At 37.7% G+C, this 14,006-nt stretch overlaps 1 protein-coding gene and 1 pseudogene across 2 annotated transcripts; both read left to right on the forward strand.

The window, feature by feature from the left end:
* Positions 1–157: 157 nt before the first annotated feature.
* On the forward strand, positions 158–4,788 carry LOC101314834 (zinc finger CCCH domain-containing protein 24-like). Its single transcript, XM_004294976.1, has 14 exons — positions 158–740; positions 828–920; positions 1,196–1,462; positions 1,573–1,645; positions 1,750–1,882; positions 1,954–2,107; positions 2,245–2,325; positions 2,487–2,609; positions 2,795–2,968; positions 3,056–3,190; positions 3,284–3,379; positions 3,609–3,941; positions 4,255–4,298; positions 4,380–4,788. The coding sequence occupies exons 1-14, from the start codon at positions 201–203 to the stop codon at positions 4,621–4,623; spliced, it is 2,490 nt and encodes an 829-aa protein (XP_004295024.1). The 5' UTR covers positions 158–200; the 3' UTR covers positions 4,624–4,788.
* A 596-nt stretch (positions 4,789–5,384) lies between these two features.
* On the forward strand, positions 5,385–9,053 carry LOC101297715 (annotated as a pseudogene). The gene is made up of 6 exons (XR_184394.1): positions 5,385–6,679; positions 7,297–7,442; positions 7,509–7,719; positions 7,819–8,056; positions 8,151–8,301; positions 8,696–9,053. The product of XR_184394.1 is annotated as a G-type lectin S-receptor-like serine/threonine-protein kinase At4g27290-like (transcript).
* Positions 9,054–14,006: the final 4,953 nt, after the last annotated feature.

Raw genomic sequence — 14,006 nt, forward strand, 5'->3', positions numbered from 1 at the left:
TTTAGTTTTTTTTTTTTTTTTTTTTTTTGTCCCAAAGATTTTCCCATGGGCCTGGGTCCGGATCGGTACCCGATTTCGTTTTAATTAGAATACACGCACGCTTAAAGTACGCGGGGTCACATTGCGCAAACACGAAACCTAAAACTGAACTCAACTGGGAGAAACTGATAAGCTCAAGTACACACTCTACTTCTCACACAATGTCTTCTCCAACTGACCTCCCCTCTGTACCTGCAATCCAAACCCCACAATCCCAAATCAACGGCCACGATTCCACAGATCACCCGCAACCCCCGCACGACGCGGAAACCCAACCTCCTCCTCAAGACGACGCCGTTTCAGGGGACAAGCGCAAGCGTGACGTGGAGGAGGAAGAAGGCGGCGATAATAAGACGAAGCAACACCCTCTATGGAAGACCAGCCTCTGCTCCTTCTTCCGCCGCCAGGACGCCTCCTGCGGCCACGGCGCCGGGTGCCGCTACGCCCACAGTGAGGCGGAGCTCCGGCCCCGACCCGATAATACTTGGGACCCGACGTCGGAGCGGGCCAAGAAGGCGTCGTGCGAGGAGGAGAAGGAATGTGCCGCCATTGATGACGTCATGATGACGGAGGCGTTGGAGGATGATGACGAGGACGGTGAGGGAGACGGGTTCGGGTCGGATCCTGCTCTTAGTAAATGCCTGGTCCATTTGCCCAGGAACTGGAAGTCGGATAAGTTGAAGGAGTTCCTTAGTGAGCAGGCAAGTAATTTGTTTTTACTTGCTGGTTTTTACATTTTAGATTATGAATGTTAACTGTGGAAGTTGGTATATGATAATGAATAGCAGGGTATTCAATATAAATCGGCGAAGAAGAAGAAAGGCATGGCTTTGGGGTTTATGAGTTTCGAAAGTGCAGAACAACTCGAAACTGCTGTCAAGGTACAAACCATGTAATATGTCAAGTACACTTGTATTGGAATTTAGAGGGAGAAAAATGTGTTCTTTGAAATCTGTAATTTACCTTCAAATATAACAGAGTTTTATGATCCTAAGTTCTTAGGAGTTTCAAATATTAGAAGGCAAATGATGGTGTGAAGTACTACATTTCTTTTATAAAAATTATGTAGGAATTGATAGAATTGACTTATATATCTCTGATAGTCACCAGCGACCAATCGACAATTAACTGTCATTTGAAAATCTCTATGTGACAGGCGTTGGATGGGATATCAATTGGGAACAACAATATAAAGGTTGCAGATGTCCTTCCTCGATCATTTGAAAAGAAAACTAAATCAGCATTGGGTTTACCGTTGATTGGGGAGAGTGGGGAAGACTCTATGGTGGCAAATGGGGTTGAGGATGGTGATGGGATGAAGGGACGAAGTGCCCGTACTGTGGTGACTCCCCTTGCTCATATGCCTTACGCTGATCAATTGGAGCAAAAAAAGAGCTCTGTTACACAGATTCTCAAAAAGCTTGTTAGTGAGCTTGTCTTTATTCTCTGTTACGCAGATTCTTACTACCATCTATGTCCTTGTACGTTACCCACGGAAGCCGACTTCTAAACTACTGGAACTTTTATTTTCAGACCAGGAATGCTCGCAAAGCTTGTCCTAATGGTGTTCCACTTCCAGAATGGATTTTAAAGTCTAGGGAAATAGGTGATGGTCATACACCTTACAATTTCAAGATGAATGCTGAAATAAACCTGGAATGCTGTCATATATTCACCATTCTCTTCTGATTTAATTGTTGATTACTGTAGGTGGTCTTCCCTGCATTTTGGAGGGTATACTAGCATCCCCAGTTGTAAATGGATATCGTAACAAGTGCGAGTTTTCGGTTGGGCATTCTCTACAGGGAAAAGTAACTGTGGGGTTTATGCTTGGAAACTTTAGGTACTTGCATTTTTATTGAAGTTTTTGGTGGTTCATCTGGGCTTTATTTTTACTGAATGAACTCTTTACAGGGAGGGTGTTACAGCAGTTGAGGAACCTTTAGACTGCCCAAATGTTTCTGCAATTTCTTGCAAATTTGCTTCTATCTTTCAGGAATTTTTGCAACAATCAAGTTTACCAGTTTGGAACAGATTTAAGAATAATGGTTTCTGGCGTCAATTGACGGTAAGTATATTTCTGTATGACATATCGTAACTGCTTCTGTTCCAAGTAGAGAAATACATAATCTACTGCGATGTACCTGAAAAGTGGTGTAATCCTTTCAATCATTGAACATGTGGTGTTTTGATATGTCTTCTAAGGTTCGAGAAGGGAGATCAGGCTCGGTCTCTGATGCTGAAAATTGTGAGCTCAACATGTCAGAGATCTTGCTTATGGTTCAGGTTAGTATATTTACTAGTGTTCTTTTTTTTTTTTTTTTTGTTCCCTTTCCCTTTTTTACAGTAGTGAATTTAGTTAAAAATTGGAGAGAAAACTGTGATTGAAACATTGACAAATCATATAACTAAACCAATTTAATGTTCTCACCCTCATCGTTTTATAGGTGTCAATTGCGGGATTTGACAATTCACTGGTGACCAGTGAGTTTGAGAGGCTTGCACAAGCTTTTTCTGCAGGTGCCACGGAAAATTCTCCATCTTTACCTTTAACAGCTTTTGTAATTCAGGTACTTATTCCCCGTGTCCAAGTTTTCTATAAACTTACTCATAACAAAAGTTTGTAACAATGTCAGGTGAAATTATGCTCAATGATAGGTTGGGTCTATTTCAATAGAATGTTGGTCCTTTTGCGTTCTGAATTTTATCTTTAATTAAAAGCATGATCTTTTTATGATGATTTTTTTTTTTTCAGGATCACCAAGGAATATCAAATGTAGCACCAGCTGATGCTCCATTACACTCATTATGTATTTCTAAAGCCGAGAATGGTTCTGAAATCCAGGCCACCAACAACATGACAGAACCAAAAATTCATGACTATATAAGCAATCTTCGCTTCTGTATATCACCAACGGCATTTTTCCAGGTGGGCATCAGATTGTTGTGTTCTTCATGCTCAGCAGAAAGGTTTATCTTGCAATAGTAATTATTCATATATTCAATTATATTGCAGGTTAATACCCTTGCTGCAGAGAAACTATACTCACTTGCAGGGGATTGGGCTGAGTTGGGTCCTCATACCTTGCTATTTGACGTATGTTGTGGGACAGGAACAATTGGGCTGACTTTAGCACATCGTGTTGGTATGGTAATAGTCAAGATCCTAGCCTTCCCAAATCTTGTTTTTAAATTTCCTCTAGTTGTTAAAACTTGCATTCCCTGTATTTTTATTTTTTTGCAGGTTGTTGGCATCGAAATGAATGCTTCTGCAGTTTTAGATGCTCAGAGGAATGCTGAAATTAATGGCATAAAGAACTGTAGATTTGTGTGTTCAAAGGTGAGAATAAGGGCTGTCATTCTCATCTATTTATTGATTTATATAATTTAAAGTATATTATGCCTTTTGATCAATGAACAAATACATTGTACTTTGGTGCAATCAAGGGAAGAAATTCACTTTTTCCCCCAATCAACTCACTAATTTTTTTTATTTTATTTTTTAATATTTTTTTTGGAAGAATTTGTAATTTCTTTTATTTGGGATGTTGTCATCCATCATGCAACAGGCAGAGGATGTGATGCGGTCTTTATTGGAAGAGTACCTTACTGTACCTGAGAAGCAAGTCACTAATGCCATTGAAGGTAGTGACAAAGCTATAGTTACTGACGAAAAGAAAATAGTTGCCACTGATGAAGAGATAATAAAGGATGAAAAACCCAACCCTGAAGAGAGTTCAAGCCATGAGCCTGAAAATGGTAAAACTGCATCTGATAGTATAGAAAATGGCATGCATGAACTTCAGCAAAGTTGCAGCTCTGAAAAGAACAAAAGTCCAGTCCGGTGTTTCAAGAATATTGTTGCTATTGTTGATCCTCCACGCAGCGGACTTCATCCAACAGTAAGTTTGATTCCATTCGACATATATGCATAATTTTTGCTCCCAATTGTTTCCATCTCACATTCATTTCGGTATACAGTATATTTAGATTTCCCACAATGTTCGTGACATGTTCTTGGTCGGGTGATCTATTTTTATTTATTTTAGATAAAAAATGTACTTGTAACAAGCATCTGTGGACTTAAATTTAGATAAAACGATACTGGCTACAACATATGCACCTAACAATGTCAATGTCATTGATGATTTTTGTATTTTGATGCCAATATACACTCTGAATCTAGTTGAACCTGATTATTGTTCATTTATGCAGGTGATCAAAGCTCTGAGAACTCATTCTGGATTACGGAGGCTTGTGTTAGTTTTCATGCTTTTCCCCTTGAGTTTATAAGCTTCATTTATTTACTGGAATCTAACTTTTATTCTTATTTGGTGTAGCTACATCTCCTGCAATCCTGAAACCTTGGTGGCAAATGCCATCGAACTTTGTACACCTTCCCCTGATAAAATTGAAAAGAACAAGAACAACCGAGCTTGGAGAAACATGAGCAGTGCCGGTCTGGCACGGCACAGGGCAAAGTCTATGCCCGCTTCAGAGCCTTTTCGACCTGTAAAAGCAATGGCAGTTGACCTGTTTCCACATACTGTACACTGCGAATTGGTAATGCTGCTTGAGAGGTAGGTGAGCTATAGTGAATCTAGGAATGTTGTAACATGCTTGTAGCTGGATTAGTCCACTGATCTAAGTGAAGTCTGCAGATAATTTCATTTGTTTACCAAATTTAGCATCTATTATTACTTCTTTTAAAAGCTATCTACCTTTTTTGTATTTTTCATTTTTAATTCTTGAACATATGATGTTCTTATTCCAAATATTCTGTGTTTTGACCAAAGTGGTGGTTTTCTATACTGTCTAGTGTCTAGTCACCAAAAAAGGAAAGAAAGCTGCAATAAGACTAATTATTAGGGTTTTTCTTTTTACTATGAAAACTTTGAAAGGTGATAAAAAATTACAAACTTCAACCCAATGGGGTTGGTCTAGTGGTAGCATGGCGTGAGTGGGGTGGATATTGCCGGAGTACTCCACCTAGTTTGGTTGAACCGCAGCTTGGGAAGAGCATTCATTGCTTCCGTTCCCAGGATGATAGGTCACTTGGCCTCCATTTTATATCCAAAAAAAAAAAAAGAAAATTACAAAGTTACAAACTCCTAAATCCTAATGCTACTGTTGGAATGTGCATTATTTTCTTCAAAGGGGGACTTAAAGTCGATGGTTGACTTTAAGATGTGGAACAAGGCGGGAAGTGATGGGAGGATTCCGGCAGCCACCTACAGGTCAAACCTTATATAATTGTTCCGTGCTGACTTCGGCATTGTTCGGATACTATATTGTATATATATATATTTGACACTGGAATATTGCCACTGCAAATTCCGACTGAGATGAAGGTCCTTATTTTCATCTTCATCTCTGTGTTCCTACTTTTAGCCTTGCATTTCTCCATTGCAGCTGATACCATTTCTGCATCAGAATCCATCACCGGCTCGGATACCTTAGTTACTTCCAACCAAAGATTTGTACTAGGACTCTTCTCCCCTCCCAATTCTACAGCATGGTACTTGGGACTATGGTACAAGAAGTTTCCAGATGTTGTTGTATGGGTTGCAAACAGAGAAAACCCACTTCCAGAATCCAATGGAGCCTTGAAATTATCAGAAAAGGGCAGCCTTATTCTCTCAGATGAAATGAACAACACAGTTTGGTCCTCCAATTCTTCCAGAGTTGCCGAAAACCCAGTTGCGCAGCTTTTGGTGACAGGAAATCTTGTTGTTATAGACCAGGCGCTTATAACAACAGCAGCAGCAGATTCCGTAAGCTATGTATATCAAAGTTTTGATTACCCATCAGACACGCTTTTACCAGATATGAAGGTGGGGTGGGATTTCCGGACTGGCCAAAACCGTTTCTTGACTAGTTGGAAAGATGCTAGTGATCCCTCCCTTGGAGAATATACATATAGGATTGATAACCCTGAGTTGCCTCAGCTTGTTGTTGCTCAAGGATCAAAGAAAGTGTTCAGGACAGGGCCTTGGAATGGTCTTCGATTTTCAGGTACTCCTGGTTTCGGTTGTTCGAACCAAACCTTTTTTGATACGAACCTTTGTCTACAATACCAATTAGATGTATTACACATACGAGGTTATTGATGCTTCTATTCTAACAAGAGTGACAATGACTGAATCGGGATTGGCTCAGCGGCTAGTGGTGAATGAAGGGAGCAGTGAATGGGCAGTTCTGTACACTCTGCAGAACAATCAGTGTGATGTTTATGGCGAGTGTGGGGCAAATGGCATTTGCAAGATTTACAATTCACCGATTTGTGAATGCGTGCAGGGGTTTGTTCCCATATCTCCAAAGGAATGGGAGTTCTCTAACTGGACAAGTGGGTGCACGAGGCGGACAAAACTGCATTGTGAGAAAGGGGAACGTTTTGTGAAGATTAATAATGTGAAACTGCCAGACTTGTTGGATTTTCGGGTGAACAAAAACTTGCTCCGCAGTGGGGATTGTGAGGCAGAGTGTTTAAGGAACTGTTCCTGTGTGGCTTATGCTAATTCAAATATAACCAGTGTAAACAAAGCTTGTCTGATGTGGTTTGGCAAGCTGATTGATATGCGAGAGATTGTTGAACTAGATGGTGACCAGATACATATTCGGATGCCAGCTTCTGAACTAGGTAAGCGACCTATTCTGCTTTAATGCTGTTGATTGGCTCCTGATTTATTGTAGTTAGGCTCTTTAATCATTAACATTTAGCAATCAGCACGTTAGGAACAGCTAGCAGCTAGGTTCTGCAATCCCATATCATCAAACACATAGCTAGCTTCATGCTTTCAATTTGTTTGTTGCAACTTGCAAGGTTCAAAATTAATAGGTCAGAAAATAGATGTGTGTACGTATGTTCATGAAGGCTTCAATTTTGGCATGCTTAAATGCTTGTAATGCTGCTGATTTGGAAAAAAAATGGGGTAACATACCATATGAAAGTAAAAGACCGAATATGTATATTTGTGAATCAATTTCTAAAATTATGTATTACATGATCTACTAGGTGATACCAGCCAGAGACATAAGAGAATAGTGCTCATCTCAGTCATATCATCAGCAGGTTTTATGCTTCTTTTTCTGGGTTTGTCATGCTGGTATATTTATCTGAAGAAGAGAGAAAAGGAAAGGGGTAAGCTTGCATGTTTCCTTTGCTGAAAAAGTTTGAGAAAATAAATTCGACACTGACAAAGAGGCCTGTTTTTATATGTTCTTCTCACTGTTGTTAAAAAAATTGAAAACTGAAAGCTGAAAATTACTCTTTCACAGGCTCAAGAACCAGTGAGGAGGACTTGGAGTTGCCACTGTTTGATTATGGTACAATAGCAACCGCCACCAATGACTTCTCCGGGACAAACAAACTAGGAGAGGGAGGTTTTGGTCCGGTTTACAAGGTAACATGCAATAGTTGATCTCAATTTGAGGAAACCATTTCAGCTGATATTTGTACTAATTTTCAGGCCAAGTTAACACAAGAAGAGTTTGTAGCAGTAAAGAGACTCTCCAGAGATTCTGGGCAAGGTCTTGAAGAGTTTAAGAATGAAGTTACAATGATAGCTAATCTTCAGCACTGGAATCTCGTTAAACTTCTCGGATGCTGCATTGAAGGAGAAGAAAGGATGCTAATCTATGAGTACATGCCGAACAAGAGCTTGGACTGTTTTATTTTTGGTAATTCTACCCTCTAATATTTATGCAATCAAGAATACTCTGATTATATCACAGAAGAGGAAAACTGAACAAAACTCATGTCATGCATGGCAAGTGCAGATGAAAACAAGAAGTTGTTGCTGAAGTGGCAAAAGCGGCGAGACATAATAATTGGCATTGCTAGAGGACTTCTCTACCTACATGAAGACTCCAGGCTAAGAATCATTCATAGGGACCTTGAGAGTAGCAACATCTTACTCGACGATGAGTTGAACCCTAAAATTTCTGACTTTGGTATAGCAAGAATTTTCAGACGCAATCAGACCGAAGCTAAAACAAAACGAGTAATTGGGACATAGTGAGTCGTTATTATTCTAGCACAAGCATATATCATGTTCGTTTCCAATTATGATCACTAAAAGTACTTGAATTGTGTTGTTGTGAACTTGCAGTGGATATATGTCCCCGGAGTATGCAATTGATGGGAATTTTTCAGTGAAATCTGATGTCTTCAGCTTTGGAGTGCTTTTGTTAGAGATAGTAAGTGGCAAAAAGAACAGAGGGTTTCATCATCCTGATCACCACCACAATCTTTTGGGACATGTAAGTATCAATTAGTTGGTGCCAAAATTTTCAGCATTTGGAGCATCTAATGTGCTCTAAACTTGACTTCTCAAAAATAATAATAATAATAATAATAATGTGCTCTAGACATGCATATGGAACCCCAAATAGCACGTCCTAGGACCCTATGGGAAATGTTCCAAGGGACTCAAATCACAAGTGAAGAACAATACATTTTAAAGTTAGATTTGCCACAGTTATTGAAATTTTTTTAGCGTTAACATTGTTGCTCAATTATGTCTCATTTCAACTTTTATAAGGCGAATATCTCTGTAACCATTACATGTTTCTGGTTTCTTGCCACTTCAAATCTCTAGTAATTTTGCCAGTTTCAATGACTAATTATAGTCATATTGGTTTGCTATTTCTCCAGGTCTGGTTATTGTGGAAACAAAACAAGGGTTTGGAGCTAATGGATATATGCCTGGAGGACTCGTATGTTGAGTTTGAATTGCTAAGGTGCATTCAAGTGGGTCTGTTGTGTGTTCAAAAGCTGCCTAAAGACAGGCCAGTAATGTCATCTGTGGTTCTCATGTTAAGCAATGAGGGAGCAACTTTGCCCCAGCCAAATGAGCCTGGATTCTTTATAGAAAGAGGTTCCATGGACTTTGATAGCTCAAGAGACCAAGGAAAAAGCAACACAGGAAACACAATTACCATTACCACAGAGGAACCTAGATAAACAACCACTGTATACAATTCATGGTAAAATTGAATACCCTTGGTGAATAGAGATTTACTATATGCCTTTGGAGTTTGATCCTTACTCAAATGATCATGTTGGTTAGTTTCCAATCTAATGGTGGCTATACTTGTGGTTTTCATGTTCATGAGTTCATTCTGCTTTTCCTTATGGTTCTTTTTCTCTCTTTTTCTTTCTCTTCTTTTAAATTCATATTCTGACAGGTAACATTTCTGATGTAAACTCTCTCTTTGTGAAACATGCACACTTTATTCACAATAATTTAGCAAATAATTACAGGTGTCCTTACAAATGATTTCTATTAGGCAAGGAATTAAGATTAGGTTATAATGTTATATAATGGAAGTGTGAATCGGGGGCTCTCTTTTTCTTCTCTATTATCATTATTCTTTTCTGTTTAAGCAGCCATTGAAGACTTATAAGGCACACATGGCACTCTGTGGGTTTCATCTTCCGACATTTTCATGATCTCTAGTTCTTTTCTATCCCCACTATGAGTTCTGATGATCCTTTTATAGCTAGTGACAGCAACAACAACTACTATCCCACTGCCTTGGGGGCAAAGTCATCCACCTTCTAACATGAATAAGACTAGAAGCACTACCACGAGAGTGAAATGTGCCTTATGTGACTCACAAATTACAATGTGTCTATATTTCAATCAATTTCAGTAAAGAGAGTGAAATTCGCATACTCTCAATTATAATCCGCATAACTACTTTTTACTGTAGAAATATAAAAATGTTTTAATTTTTTTCTCTTTAAACTATCCACGATAGTGACATTTTTTAATAATTCCACAATTAAAAGTGGGTCATGGTGTGTGGATTGTAATCATGGTTGTGCACATTTCACTCCCATTTCATGTCATGAATTAGCTACAAGACTTTTCTGAGGACAAATTGTTGGGCGTAACACAATTAATTTGACATATATCTCATACATCCTCTTTTGTTCTATACAGATCACATTTATAATTACCAATTTGTTTTAGTAGTGAGCCTATCGTGCCGAACACAAATTGAAAATAAATAAAACACATGATCTTTCAGTCTAGTCACACGGATCACATTTAGAACTACCATTTTCAGTAGAGAGCCTACCGTGCCGCGGCTTACAAATTGAGAATATGATTAAATTCATTTACAACCCCCCACCCCCCCCCCCCAGGGTTTGGGGTTAACTTCATTTCAGTCTCCGTTTTCTCAATTTTGAAAATTTACCCCTTAAAATAAATCATGCCCATTGCTGAAATTTCATTTTGATTTTATAACTCACTCTAAGGGCTAAAATAGTCTTATAACAACAAAAATTCCCTTTTCTAAGATTCCATGCTAGCATTTAATGTTCAAATTAGACGAAATTTCAACAATAAGTCATGATTTATGAAAATTAGAAACTTTAGGGGATTAATTTTCAAAATTAAGAATATAAGGACTGAAATGATATTAACCCCAAACTTTAAGGGGGTTAACTGAAATTAATCCTTGAGAATAAACACACTACATCCTCTTTTTTGGTCTAGTCACTGGATCACATTTATAACTACAATTATTTAGTAATGAGCCTATCGTGTCGAGCACAAACTGAAAATAATCCTACATTTCGTATGAAATTTCTTATCCTAAAATCCTATTAATGTTTGATACAATGAGTCGTACTCAGATAGAAATTTTCGACTCGGCACTCTCCCTTTGAAATGAACGTACTATTTAGGCAGCAGAGAGCTCCCCTAGCCTTCATTACCTAACAAAATTTAGGCACATTTAGGTTGCAGTTTCATATCTTCTTAGCCAAAATTCAATACCTGTTTTTTCCCAACTGTTATTGTTGAATCCTTTGCTTTCAAGTCATAGTGGGGAATGAGAGAATTTGACTGTAGTCTCAAGTCTCTTTGAGAGCATTCAGCTTTAACAGCAGGGTGTCCTAAACTGGTGGCATGGCAAAGGCAAAAAAGCTGGGGCTTCTAATCAAACTTTTAGTAATTTGATCATGAGTGCCTAACTACCTAGTAAAATATTAACTGTGCAGCCAAGATTTGTCTTGAAAAAGCTTTCAAAAAATATGCTAAAGAACCCGAAATCATGAGGAGCCTCCCTGGTCCAATGATCTATACTACTTTGGGCAAATGGAAGGTTTTTTTTTTTTTGTAATCGGGTTGAGAAAACTTGCCTACAGGCTCATCTCGACTCTCATTATTTATATAAATAAAGTGGTGATTGACTGGGGGGGACATAATACCTTGACCCTGGCCATCACTAGAAGTGTTACATATGTCCTCGTAGATGGAAGGTTGTTCTAAAGGTACCAAAACTTCGCAACAGCAATAATTCAGCTACAATTACAAAGCAAAGCTAACTGAACACATGATTTTTGAGAGCACAAATTAAGCTGCTTGTAGTTTTGCACTTGGACACTAATGTAAATAGCTAGTGTTTTAGACCGAATGGATTTGGTTTAGCTGAAATACGGCTAGGCCTGATAGTTGGACGAATGTGAGTTCGATACTTAAAGAGATCCAGCACTCAATCATCTGGTTGTGAAAAATACCTCATAGGAAGAGTTTTATTCAAGTTAGGCCTTGCCTTGTAGGAGTACACTTTAGCCACCATTTTTATAACAATAAAAGCCATCACCGCGGAATAAACAACGCAATTTCTGCATTATTTCATGGAAAAACTATGGCATGATCATCAGATTAGGACGCCCTTCTTGTATCACTTGTCAACAGGGCCAGACCTAAGATTTGATGACCCGAGGCGAGTTTCAAAAATGATACCCACACCGTTTCTTTCCCTCAATACACTCACGCACTCTCTACACTGAGCTTTCGTATCAACTTTCCCATCGTAATAGTATCGTAGCAAACACACTAGATCCAAAAGACCAAAATAACACAAACGAAAATCTAGCATTGTGTAGTCATTCATTCATAATATGGTAAGTCTTAAATTATAGGTTTCAAAACTTACTACATTTCATCGAACACATTGTGTGCAATATAAAGAATGAAATACGTATTTAACAAGGGACGAAGAGAGGACATATCTTTGATCGGTTCATCAACATCCATGTCAATAGTTTCAAACACTCAAAACCTCTATCTTTTAAGATTTCAATTTTTTGAATTCATGGATTAAATTGGACTTTTCCTCCTCTCACCTCTTTAGATTTTTTGGCCCCCAAGATTTGTGCCTGAGCTTGTTGCCTCATTGGCCTCAGACTCAGGTCCGGGCCTGCTTGTCAAGCTATCTCGCATGTAAGTGATGTTACATATTATGCCAGACTAACAATCCCAAAATATACCAATAATCGACATGCTAATGGAATATGGACAAGATTATGTGATGAAGAAGCTTGAAAGATCATCTGTAGTACAAGTAGCATGAATATTAAGTGGGTTTATTCCATTCCCATTTCTCTGTTGTGGGGTTCTTTTTGCTCCTCCAGATTTTAGATATGAGATAAGAGATAATTTTCGATGAGATAATGTAAACAAGGATTGACATCTCAGAAAGCAACGATGAGGAGGGTTTCAGTTTTGGCAGTAGTAGCTAGCTAGGCCAATTTAGTGCCTTCATCACTTTGGTTGATGTGATCTTTTTTCGATTCTGTGAGTCATCATTATCCACCATCTCCTGCCCCCGGGTACACATTCACTGTGCCCACCCATTCTTTATTATTTTCATTCATCTTCTCACAAAAATGAGAGATTAGTACTTTCTGAATTTGGATTCTCTAATTTATTATCTTCGCAGTTATCCGGTTTGTAACAATCAAATATAACAAGATTTGAGAGAATGAATTACCTGATATCTTATTTATCTCACAATAAAGTGTATATAAACTGACAGAATTACAATTATATAACTATGATATAATTACAATAAATTTATAATGTATTTACAATGTTACATTCTTAATGTGGCTCACGCTAACAATAACTTAAGCAGACTTATGATAACCATATTATATCAAATCAAAATGAAAATGACAATAAAATCTTCTCTACACTCTTAATATTATGTTGACGATTACAAATAAAATGGATATAGGTTCTTGGATAAATAAGGCACAATGAGTATACAAGCATGCATTCATCTTCCTACCTAGGGTAACTTACTTTCATTTTTTTGGTTACACGGGTAACTTACCTTCACTATGACTGTATCCTCTGCATTCTTTCCATATTTTTGCTTTTAAATGTGAATTTTTCTTTCATTGCTAGAAGAGTAATTTTATTAACACATCCTTATTTACTTAATACCTAACTCTTAAATTTTTTGGGTCATTTTTTACCCATTATTTCCTCAGTTACCCTCCCTCTCTTCTTCCTCATCTTTCACTATCTTAAAGTTCAATTCTTTCCCTCGCTTCGCCAACTACAAGGCTGCAACCACAACAACCACAATTCTTTCAATCTGTTTTTCAAACAATAATTCTAAGTTAGTAAACTAAAATATCTATAAGTATACTGAATTAAACAAACAATAAAAATGAGAGAATTAGAGATTTTGATGATGTAAACATCTATACCAGTCAATAAATTCTTCTATAAAAATTGCAGGGCTGCAATTATGTTTACTGTAAATCCAAACAGTCCTATATGAATACTTGTTTGAATGAATTAATCCTTTAGTTCTTCACCTGCGGAGGTGTTTGACAATACAGAATTACAGAGTACTATTTTTTATTTTTTTCCATTTGGTTCAGTAACTATGAGTTGATCCTTAGTTCTTCACTTGCTCAATTGAATAAATTAAACCTTAGCCATTGCTTTGAATGAATTATTAGTTCATTACCTCCAGAGGTGTTCGACAACACTGAGTGGTTTTTTTTTCCCCATTTGTTTTTGTACAAAAAAAAATTAATAAAAAGGGATAAAAGAGGAATTAAAAATTTTAACAAAAAAATGGGATGTGCATTTAGATATGTGAGATGTGTAAATAAAATTTCTTTTGCTAGAATCTTATAGCATTTT

Source organism: Fragaria vesca, linkage group LG3 (genome assembly GCF_000184155.1).
Source record: "Fragaria vesca subsp. vesca linkage group LG3, FraVesHawaii_1.0, whole genome shotgun sequence".
Taxonomy (NCBI): domain Eukaryota; kingdom Viridiplantae; phylum Streptophyta; class Magnoliopsida; order Rosales; family Rosaceae; genus Fragaria; species Fragaria vesca.

Excerpts from the sequence above, each read along its gene's own strand:
- LOC101314834 (XM_004294976.1), top strand. The coding sequence starts at position 201 with ATGTCTTCTCCAACTGACCTCCCCTCTGTACCTGCAATCCAAACCCCA. Across the intron at positions 921-1,195 it reads AACTCGAAACTGCTGTCAAG|GCGTTGGATGGGATATCAAT; the intron begins GTACAAACCATG and ends TCTATGTGACAG. Across the intron at positions 2,610-2,794 it reads TAACAGCTTTTGTAATTCAG|GATCACCAAGGAATATCAAA; the intron begins GTACTTATTCCC and ends TTTTTTTTTCAG.